Genomic DNA, 11680 nt, shown 5'->3' with positions numbered 1-11680 from the left:
ACTACCTTTTAAAACTAGCATACGAAATGGAAGATTTACCAAATGTGTTTAAGTGACTCCCACCTACTTATCAACCACTATAAAAGTGAAGCAGACCAGTTAACAAAACTGAATAAAAGCAGCTGCTCTGCACATTAATTCAAGGAAAAGCCTTTGCTCTTTTTTCCTACATCAAATGGAAATTCTTTCAATTCACTTGCACCTGCCTTGCTATTTTTCCCTCCCACAGCTCTAGGTCAGAAATCTCTGTAATTCATTATCCCAGTCCATGATCCTAGTGGTGGTTTTAGACCTTTCATGAAGTGATCTTTCTCTTGGAGTTTATACAGAAATACAGCTATGCCTGTCTCCAGCCAACAACATTCAGCCTTCCAGTAGCCTTGGGAAGAGCATAAAATCTGACATGCTGTTGACTCTGTTGACAAAAACTTGACAGGTTCACACAATTTTAATAATGTCACAGTTTCTACCACTGCCATACTTACTCTTAATTTGCATCAACGAGACAGGAAAAATACTGGGGGAGAAAAAACACCCAGTAAGTTCATAAGCATTGTTAGTTCTTTAAAAAGAATCACGAAGAAGCATGTTTAACACTAGAAGCTGCAGAGTGGCTGACATGACAGCTGAGTTAGTTAACTTTGCCTTATTTCCTTCTGCCACAGAGTCAGACACAGTGGCACAAGGAATTTTCCAAGGGTACATATGAAATCATTGGCTGATCAGGATTGTCAAAGGCTTTCCCGGCTCCCAGCTCAGTCTGCACCCAAGGAAAGGCTGTAGCTCCTCCAGACTAACCTGGACTCTTGCAAGTGGCGCATGACATACACAGTACAGGAGAAGCTGCGACTTGTTCATAAACAATTTATTTTATTTCAAGTATGTGCCCTTTTTGATTCTGGAGAATCATGTCCTCCACCAACCAAAGACAGAATTGATTTGGAAATCTTCCACCTGACTTTTTTGCTGTTGATACCTTGACACCATGTCCCTCCTCCTCCTTGGCAGCTGAAAGTATGGCTCAGGGTGAGCATAAACTTGCACCTTATTCCAAAACGGCTAGAAATACAGTGAACAAGAATTAGTAAATCAACCACTCAGGGAGGCAGAGGGCTATGAATATATAGACAAATATAAAACATCTTATTGGGATTTTTACCAATTTTTTTTTTCTCCTGCAAGTATGATTAAAAACTACTTTGACTTTAGGGTCCTGCTGTTACCTCCTCCTCATTCCCCAACAGAAACGAAGAATTCCAAAAATGCTTCATGTTTCTCATGTTTTTTAATAAATATTTAAAAGTCTGTTCCTCTCCTTCCAAAAAAGCAGGTAATGTGGTATGGAGTGAACAAGACTGGACAAAGCATGAGTTTCACATGGATGAATTGCTGATTATCTCTTCTTATTATTTGGTACAGTTGTGTGCTTTGCATTTCCACTGGCTTAGATTATAAGACATGAAGCAAGTTATTTTGGATGCTGATGCCAATCTGAGCATTATGGAAAAACTAACAGTGCCTAGGGTCCTGTTACAGGTGGTCATGGACTCATGGAAGTTTCTTGGTTTAATATTTACACGGATGTTTTAAAATTATGGTCTGTGAAATATATTTTCCAAAGATGCTCCTCTATTTGGCATAAAAATAATAAAAGAAACCTTGATCCAAATCCCATCTCTTTTTAACAGTCTTGTTAAAAATTTCAATTCATCAATTTATCTTAGCACACTTAAGAGCAGAATAGAGAATAATGACATTTTTAAAAAAGAGAAAGATGCTGATCTCTAAGGAGACCGTCGCTCTTTTTTCAGAAGTAAATGACACTGAATGGTGCGGATTCGGTTCTTTGCTGGGGCAAACTCCGGCTGAAGCTTTAGCGTTGACTCATACCATTTCATGGCCTTTTCAAACTCCTCCTGTGAAGAACGAAACCAGAGTGCCAAGCGTCAGATTCTAAAAACAGTGAACACATCTTCTATGCCTTTCCCATCCCAACCAGTTGTGCAGCATGATAAGCACTGAAATAACAAAACCAATCCTTGTGATTTAGGATTTTTTTTTCCTTCTCCCACAAATAACTGATATTTTCTTGGGCTAATGACTCAATTCTGCATAATCCATGGAAAGGAGTTGAGTTATTGCTGAGAATTATTGACCAATGTTCTCGCATTTTCTTTTTAATAGTACACCTCTGTATTCTTGCTGTGAAAGTAACTTCTAAAAACAGATTTCAGTCAGAATTTGAGTAGATCAAAGCTTTAAAATCATGGACAATGCAAAACCATCACATTTTCTGAAAAGCTAACATTTTTAGAAACAACCTGAAATTATTTTTAAAAGATTACTCAATAAAAAGAGTAAACCTGAACAAAACCTCCCCAAAACTTAAATAGCATACAATAGCTAGACAATTTCAATTGATAAGCTGGACTCCAGGCTGGTAGTTAGAAGCATTCATGTGGAAATAGCATCTGTTTTTGTATAGGTGAAATCTCATTACCTATGCCACCCTGCTTTTTTATTAACCAGGAAAGCATGCCAATATCTGATAGAGTATTAGAGGAAAAATGAGAGGAGAAAACACCCAAAACATTCTGGGGCTTTTCATCAGTTTCATCACTTATTTTTTTCTCTTAAGTTCCTTTTCTCAGTAACTTTAGTTATGAAGTAGAGATAATATGATTTTCTGGCCATATCATAAAGACTAACTAAATGAAGGTGAGTTGTAAATCTTGCTTTTTAAAAAGGTGTATTTTAATAGACAGTATAAAGAAATCTGAGTTCAGTCTGCAAATTATATTGGGCAGATATTGAAAATGAACTTCCCTTGTGTATGTTCACCACAGCTGTGAGTTGGGTTTTACTTATTATTCCAAGCTTACCTCTTCAAAACAGACACCAAATTCATCATTAATTTTCCAGTATTATAAAAATATCTTGTATTTAGATAGGTGGGCAACACAAATTACCAATTGTTTGCTCCTGTCTTTACAAAGCTTTGCACATGGCATTCTTAAGCCAGCTTATAAAAATGCTGGCCTTAAAAGTACTAAACAAAAAACAGGAGTAAAATAAATAATACAAGTTTTGTCTTTCTAAAGATACTAATTCTTGATGATCATACCCAATTTCTTGAACGTTGCTCCTTCAAAATTATTTGTGAGAATAAGATTTTGCATACATGTAAGTAGTGTCCCAAAGACAGCCACAGCTGGGCAACAGCACACTCACCATTGCTACATAGACATTTGCCAGCGTGAAATGATTAACCACAAAGTGCGGCGCTATTTCCACTGCCATGGTAGCCACAATGATGGCATCATTCCAGAGTCTGGCGTTGTGGAAGATGTTTGCTAGGCTTATTAGTGGTACATCCTGGAGGAGAAGAGCAAGCAACAAACAGTTTCTTTCCATTGCAATTGTCTCAGGATCAGCCAGACAAACAGAAGAATCCACCACCAAATGGCACTCATCTGGTTCCTACCCACTTCCCTCTCTTTTGATGTTGAGAATAATGATCCAGACCTATTTTAATACAAAACTGCATTTGAGCCTGAGTTATAAACAAAAAAACCTCACATCTACATCCACTCACAACAGTGACAAACATTACTCTTGGATAGAAAAAAACCCTCAAAAATTAACTCACTTAAGTGAACGTACATTTAGTTTTTAGAAGCTCTTAGACTATTTTTCTCCCCAATGATGAGGTACACTCTTTAGAGGCAAGACAAGCTGGTTTTTTTGAATACCCTCCTTCAGCTCTTGCATAAAAGGAAAGGGAATATGAACAAAGGGGACAGCAGGGAAGAAAACATGGGCTAACCATTAGTGCAACAGATACATCATTTTTTGTCCTGCCTCTGCCACAGAATTGCTATTCTGATGCTGAGTAATAGCTATAAATAAAATTTTCTCAGCTAGACACTGATGGTATGTTCTTTATTCCCTGGATTTCCAGACTGTGACCTTGTCTGACTGAAAAAATTGTAGAGCCCTGGCAGCCAGGACAGACTCTCTGGGAGCTGGGCCTGAAACCTTCGAAGCACAAAATACTGCTTAGTACCAAGGCTCAGGTGCCTTCAACAGCACAATAAACGTTCTGGATGTATGTGATTCCCAACTCCTTGACCTTCACATCTCAAGGAATACCTGTGCTGGTCAAGTTATTCACGTTTGCAAAGCAGATATTATGGAAGACAGAATCACAAGAGAAGTTCACTGGAAAATTAATTACCTTTTGTTTGCATAAAAAAAGTCAAGAGAAAGTAGCCAAAGTGCATAAAAGCAAAGAGGAGGATAAACCAAAATACACAAAATAGCTTTTAATTCAGTGCTAACTCTCAGTAAAAGTTGCAGCTCTGTCTTTACAAACAAGATCCAGGGTTTTCTCTGGAGGCAGCTTCAATATGGAGGACAAAAGGCACAAATCTGGAGAGTCATACCATCTCCAAACAACACTGTATCATACTTCTAGGAAAAAGCACTACTTCACCAAAATCTTGACCAACTATAGTTTCCAATCCATAGTCTGACCCTTACAAATCACACAGCTAAGGACTCCTTTCCTGAGGAACCAATTACACGGAAAGACAAGAAAATAAGCAAAAGCTGGATGTGTTAGGTCTTGCTTCCAACCTTGTTTTAAATGGATAATGCAAATAAATAGAATTATAAGAAACATACAAAGAATGTGCAGTGGGCATGTGCATTTCTTAGTTGAGGCATTTCTGCTGTTAATAGCTAAATCCTCCTAATAATATCCTGAAAGCATTAATTACTTCGTCTCACAATTTTCAGAGAAAGGTTGAAGACCAAGATTCCAGTGGAATTTACATTTTTCCAGGCTGTACAATTTGTTGCCCAGGTCAAAAAGAAAAATCTGCTATGTTGATTAAGGAGCCTACATTGCATTTATCAGTTTGCAAGGGGGAGCCTGGTGTTTAAGAGCAGACATCACAATGCTCAGCACAGCACCTGGCAAGGTGAAGAGTACAGAGCACTTCAGCCAACTGACACACTAAAGAGAAGACTGTGTCCAACGTACTGCATTATTTTTTTTTTGAGCAAAGAACTGCTGCACAAAGTCAAGGACTAGTGTACAACTGAGATTCAGAGCCCAAATGCTTAAGATTCAAGCACTTAAGTAATTCCTTTAGATAATCACCTCGCAACCTCTCTAAAAGCACAACATACTGCCTTCTCTGAAAGCATAACCAGAAAACATACACTCACACCTTAAATTAGAAGACTCGTCCAGACAAAGGCTAATGAAGACTCAAAGTCCTAACTAAAAGGAGGAAGTTCAAATTTGGGATGTCCAGAGGAGATGTCACACCCACTGAACTGCAGGAAATTCTACTGAATCTTTTCTGCAGTTATCTTTTTTTTAAAAGACAGTTCATACTAAACCAACGGTGAAAATCTTGGTTTCACCTCAACTAGCTAATATCTAATACATTACAGACACCTGCTATACAGTGTTGGCCTTCACAACAGTCTGTGAAAGCTCTGCTGTGACAAGCAAAACCTTCTTTCACCTGAGTAGTGGGCACACATGTGTACACACCTTCATGTGATGGGGTGCGTAGTGCAATGCTTGCCGTAAACAGTCAATTGCCTTCTTTCCTTGGCCTTTCACCCTCCAGTAAAGAGCTGCCATGCTAGAGAGGACCCATGAAGTCTGATTCTGGCAAAAGAAGAACAGAAAAAATTATCATGTAAACACCAGTAGTGAATACTCTTCCTACATTTCACTCTTCCAATTTATTTGACATACTGAGGTAGGGGATGTTACACTTTAAAAGAGCATTAGACTATTTCAAAGCAGCAAAAAGTTTCTGACAAGGTATATGCAATAGCAAGGTAAATGAGACTGCCAAATGAAACAAATTCCAAGTGCAACATCATTTCCTTAGGAACAGAACAGCAGTTAAGTAGCTTTCAACAGCAACAACAGTTTCAACAGCCACAACAGCTTCTAACCAGCTCTCGGATGCTGAGCATCTATATGTGCACACACATTACCCAACATGAAGGAAAAAACTTAGCTAAATTAGCTGATTGGACCTGTAGGCTCCCTGCAGTCACTGGAAAGAGAAAGGATGCCCTGGGATGCAGCTCAGTCCGGAAGCCTGCCAAAGTCCAGCCTCTATCTGGCTGACTCCCATGCCCTGTGTTACAAAGGAAAATACTGAGAATTCTGTTTCTAATCTCTGCACTAAATATTCCACTAATTTGGATAAATCTTGGTGTCTGCAGGGGAAACTAGCATGGAAGCGAAAAAGCTAGTATACATCTAAAGTGAAAAGAAACTAAGTCTTGTAACATGAGGATAAGAGTAATATCTTTACTTTCAGGGGATGGACAAAGCTATATTGGTAATAATTTCAAAGCACAGCAAGTACCTCAGACAGCTTTTGGTCCAACAGGCTAGGGGCACCAAACTGTTTTCATTGAGCCCTCTTTTCCACAGTAGTTTGGGATACTGTCCCTACTACTTGTAAATACAGAGTAGCAATCCCTGACATTCCTGTCTGCTTTGTGGATCCCGTGAAAATTATGTCCCTAATCCTCTCATCCTAGGGCTCACAGCTGAGGTCCTTTAGCTAGGAAGCTTGGATTTCTCTGGGGAGAACAGGAAGTGCAGGCTTGCACATGGTACCACACCTCTGCCTGAGCCCATCTGACACTTCAGGCCAACACTGCACCAGGTAGAAGCAGCAGGCTGAAACAGGAAGCCCCTCTGAGGTGTCTGACAGCAGCACGCCAGGAGTGTTACTGGAGAGGGGAGACATAGCTTAACTCCACTTTCCATAAGCTGCAAGTCAATGTAGCATAAAGAGAAAGAAGAGGGCTGAGAACTGTTGAAATCATTTAATAAATCAATAATCAGCAACGCTGCTCACTACAGGACAGGAAACACTGGGACATTTGACAAGCTTAGGTTTCAGCAGAGAGATACAGAAGACACTTGATGGTATAAGCATAGGATATACCTCCAGAAAATACCTGTGAGGGCATTACAAATGCTAAATAGACACAAATCCCTAGTCCAAGTACTAATACGCTCCTTGAGGAGGATTTCAGACAAATGATTGGAGACCGGATTGACCACTATGCCAGTCATGAGCAGTAAGCCCAGACTTCTCATCTTCTCCTTTACACATACCTTTTCCAAAGCTTTGGCTATTCGAGTACCAACTTGTTCTAGTGACTGTGGTGAGTAGTGGTCTTTGCCAAGATTCTGCAGGACCTGTGGAAGAGGAAGTAAAAGTGCTTAGGTGCTGGAACCTGGTAAGAGCTGTCCCCCTTGCTTGTTGGTTGTTTTTTTGCCTGGCATTTTACAAATGCTGTAACCTTCTTCAACCTAAACATAACTGTCTATCTTGAGTTGATCCTATCTGTATAACACAGAGCTATAACTCCATGGCACTGAATACTTAGAACACTAAAAATTCTGAGTATGCTGAGTTGGACTTTACCTTCACTAATTCATCCACAAAGAGCTATAAATACAGAGACACTAATGGTGTTTCAGGATTCCCCTCAGGGCAGACTGTTGATGGCTGGGAAAGCATTCTGGTAAAATTTCATGCTGCACTGTTCTTACAGTTTTATCCAGGCATTCACTCACTGAAAGTCACGTCTGGAGACAAGGCACTGAGCCAAATGCACCTTGAATCTGCCATAGTATGGCCACTTTTGTGTGACAGCCTTCAGCTCTGGCATACCTCTTTCAGCTGACTTTCTCCAGTGTAATGCAAGCTGGCCCGACTAGAGACACCTTGCAAGTGGTCCAAAGTATGCATACTGGCTGGGAGGTTTGGGTTACAAAGGGGCTCCATGGCTGGTTCCTGCAGCTGTGTGGCAAAATCAATGTGTTCTGTAATGCTACAAATGTCATAAAACAAGTCAAATTAGTTAAGAGAACAGAACAGTCATTAGAAAGCTCTCTAGTGAAAGTAAACTGCCCAAAACCTGGCAGAATCTCATCTGAGTAGCTCAAGAAGCAAGAGAAACTGGATCTTCCATCTGCACTTGCACTTTTCAAGTCTAACTGATGAAATTCCACATGCTTTCAAACTTAGAAATCCTGGAAGTTCTTTCTTACTAACATAAAATCCTCAGTTTACACACACTGAAGACCATGTAACTGTCCTGCTTTGTGTAAGCCTTACTTAGGGCTCATATCCAAGATACTCACTCAATGTTTTTAGCAGAAACAGCAAGCCACGTGCTGGCTACAGTTGTGAGCTCTACCCTGCGGAGTTTCAGGCATTCATCAGGGCTTGGCCAGCCAAGGCTACGGTAGTCACGCCTTTTTCCTTGAGAAAATAAAACAAAAATAGAAGAAACTTTCTAGAAGGAGAAAGACATTCTACTTCAGTACAATGACTCTTAAAATACGCTATACCAGTGGATACATCCCCTACACTATAAAAGTCCCTGTCTTGCAGAGACATTTCTTTAAGAACATTCCTAAATCTAGATGGATTGAATGGGGCTGGTAGCATGCACAGACAGAACCAGATTGTGCACAAGACAGATTAGGAGATGAAGTTTCAAATCTGTTTCATTACACTTTTTCCAGAACTACAGATTAAGAACAATTGCCAATCTCATTTACAGGCAATGTCTCTACTTAAACGTCCTTAAGCCAAACTTGTGAATCGTCATTAATGTTCTACAGCTACAGTTAAAAACTAATAAAAGTTGACTGGTCTATCTGTTGACAATTCCAGGTGAAAAATACTGCCAATACCATTCAATGAGTATTGTCTAAGACAGTCAGTGTTCTTACACTCAAGATAGAAAACTTCCTGAAACTATTTAACAATTACACTTTAGCTCTCCCACTTTGCAGAGGAGCAAAGCAAGGCAGGGAAAGGTTAAATAACTTGCTTTATGTTAACTAACAGATCACTGAGAGAAACATGAACCTGATCTTTACATTTGAACTAAAGCCTACTGAAATCTTTCCCTCAGATTTGGTGTATACTCTATCAAGTCCTAGGAAACTGGCCTGTGTTAAATGTTAGAAAACGTTCTTTTGTATCAGAAATATCCAAACTATGTGGAACATAAGAAAAATTCACTATAGCAGTAGATTAGCACAGTGGGAAGCCAAGTTTAAAAACATGCCAGTCTATCAAACCAGCTATGTGGACAATATTTCAGTATTTATTTCTAGTTACATGAAATTTTGCCCATTTGGATGCAATGCCTATTTCTCATCCAAGTTACAGTAAACCACTTCATCATATTTTGGAAACAAGAAGAAGCCTGCAATACCATGTATTTTGTAAAATATTGTGATAAAAGGGAAATTAATTTTGAGATACAAAGGGAAATTTCAAAGGGAAATGATCAGTTCTCATCACCACCACTGTGAACTATCTGATTGCAAGTTCTTACTGGCATTAACAGCAAAGGACATAAAGAGGTATGGAAAAGCTAGAGACAGTTCAGTAGTCTGGGAAGGAGTGAAACACAAGACAGATACCATCATTCCTCCATTCTACTAAGAACTCCCCAGGTGATCTTCAATTTGTTACTTAAATTTTAATGATTTAGCTCTTGCAAAGAGGATGCCAGCAGATTCTGCCTCACAAGACTGCTGGGAAGATTACTTTACAATTGAGGGATGCTTTGTAATAAAGCCACAAAAGTAACTCGGAGGGAAGGAGGATAAACACTGAGGAAAGGACAGGTGTGTGCTCACAAATGACAGTCTGTTTTCATGTATTCCTGGCCCCCCCATTTTAAAATTTAATTCAATAACCTACATTTGTCAGTTGCTAAAAAAGGAGGTTGTTAAAGATTTAATGTAAAAGCCTTCAAAATGTGAAATCACTTTCCAGGTCATCAAATCATCAAGGACTAAGATGCACTCTAGAATTTGCTTACACATCAGCCCTATAACCTTAAGATTTTAGCTCCATTGAAAGGTAAGACAAGAAGCATAGGGCTCAATTACTTTGGTTTTATTCTTTGGCACCATATTAACAGATTACTCTCCAATTCCTCTTATTCAACTAGCAAAAACTCCATCTGCCTCTCAAAATCTCATCTGTGTTGGTGCAGAACTCTTCTGTAACTACAGTGTTTTGGAAGACAGTCTCTAAGTTTTCTCTTATAATGTTACTGAATAATTATAGCAGAACACTTGATTTTTATTTATTTACTTCATTTTTATTAGACTAAACTTTCAGCTCTGAGTTGTATGCCTTCTGCTAACCAGAAGTCAGTACAAACTCTTATTCTGCATCTTGATAAACTAACTCCTCCGCCCATTCAGTTTATCAAAAGAAATCACCAAAGTCCCCTCTCTGTTTTACAACTTCTACTCACACTATCTACCTCTTTCATTCTCCACTCTCACCACCTCATCCCCAAAACTTCTGGAAATTAACTACAAAGTTTTCTTTCAACACAAAGTTAGACTGCACTTCATCAAGAAGGTGCTGATGGAAGAGATTTCTTCTTTTTCCATGTACTCATCTAGAAGGGACATTCACTACATAGTGTTTGTGATGCTTATTTTCAGTAATAAACCAGTGTAATATAAAGGTTGCAAAGGAAATAAACCACAGTAATACAACAGCTGCAAATTATTTGCTTTCTCTAGAAATTTCAGGTTACCTATTGGTCCAGGAGAAGGTATCTTTGGTCCACTGATCTCTAGAGCAGTTTGGTAAAAGTTTTCATTTTCTGCATTAGTCCCTTCTTCCACATTTCTCCCAACTGGTTCCTGAAGATCCAAGCTTTCAACTTTTGGTTTCTTTAAACGTTTGACCTGAAAAGTGATCTACCAAAAGAACAGTATTAGCAAGGTTAACAGTGAGAAACACCATGACTGCTTTGCACTACTTGTTTTAGCCCAATGCACTACTTGTTTTAACCCAAAGATGTTACAGATGAGATCTTTGAGTTGAGATGGGGAGGAAAAGAGGGAGTCATTCTCAAAGCCTGCTTTCACTGCATCACATCATGCAAACTAAATATGCAGCTTCTGACCTCCAACACAAGAGAAAATCAATTTAACTGCTGGAGAACTGAAAGGCATTTTTCATAATATATTTTACTAGTAACATGATGACAAGAAGGATTCCCGTGTTCTCATGCTAACTAGAACTTTTGGTTAAAATATTTTTTTTATTTTTAACTGTGAGGAAGAAGTTGGTGATGGATTGAAACTACTTGTTCATTTCACACCAGCCATCAATGACTACATCTTTTAGGCTCATAGGGGAAGTTCATAGATCTGTATCTCTCAGCGCTAAACCTGTCGAACTGTTCTCATCTTTCCCTCGTCCACAACATTTAGTACAAGACTTAAGTAAACTAACTCAAACTTACCCATTCAGCTTCATCATCATCACCACAGTCTCCAAAACAGGAGCTAGCAAGTCCATCCTGAGATCCCTTCTTCAGGACCCGGATTCCCTGCAAGTCCATCCGACGACCTTTTACCTCCAGTGCCCCCTCAAAAGCTTCCTGAGGCCAAGAATTTTCAAACTCATCCACCAAAGCCAGCATCTCTTCAGACATCTGATCATCTTCTAAACCCTCCACTCCTTCTGAACCATTGCTTTCTGCAGTGACTGTGTCTAGGAGGGAATACCATAAAAAAACTTCAAAAATTATTTTCCTTGTGCTTTCACAAATTGTACAAAAA

General features: G+C 39.1%; 1 protein-coding gene across 2 annotated transcripts in view; it reads right to left on the bottom strand.

Annotated features, from left to right (window-relative positions):
- Positions 1-850: 850 nt before the first annotated feature.
- Positions 851-11680, bottom strand: part of TTC17 (tetratricopeptide repeat domain 17) — a 55409-nt gene continuing 44579 nt past the window's right edge. Inside the window, exons 18-25 of one of the 2 annotated variants that reach the window (XM_041395818.1) lie at positions 11362-11612; positions 10645-10810; positions 8207-8327; positions 7734-7893; positions 7172-7255; positions 5570-5689; positions 3232-3375; positions 851-1916 (exon numbers count right to left, since the gene is read on the bottom strand). In XM_041395818.1, the coding sequence (XP_041251752.1) occupies positions 1785-1916; positions 3232-3375; positions 5570-5689; positions 7172-7255; positions 7734-7893; positions 8207-8327; positions 10645-10810; positions 11362-11612 (1178 nt within the window). In that variant the 3' untranslated portion in view covers positions 851-1784. Of the gene's footprint in view, positions 1917-3231; positions 3376-5569; positions 5690-6069; positions 6174-7171; positions 7256-7733; positions 7894-8206; positions 8328-10644; positions 10811-11361; positions 11613-11680 lie in introns of those variants that run through there. The other variant, XM_041395825.1, reaches the window with a different exon arrangement.

This window comes from Onychostruthus taczanowskii, unplaced genomic scaffold, assembly GCF_017590055.1.
Source record: "Onychostruthus taczanowskii isolate IOZ18803 unplaced genomic scaffold, ASM1759005v1 scaffold1, whole genome shotgun sequence".
In the NCBI taxonomy this organism is placed as follows: domain Eukaryota; kingdom Metazoa; phylum Chordata; class Aves; order Passeriformes; family Passeridae; genus Onychostruthus; species Onychostruthus taczanowskii.
Note: the sequence above shows the minus strand (reverse complement) of the source record. Positions and strands in the feature narration are given on the sequence as shown.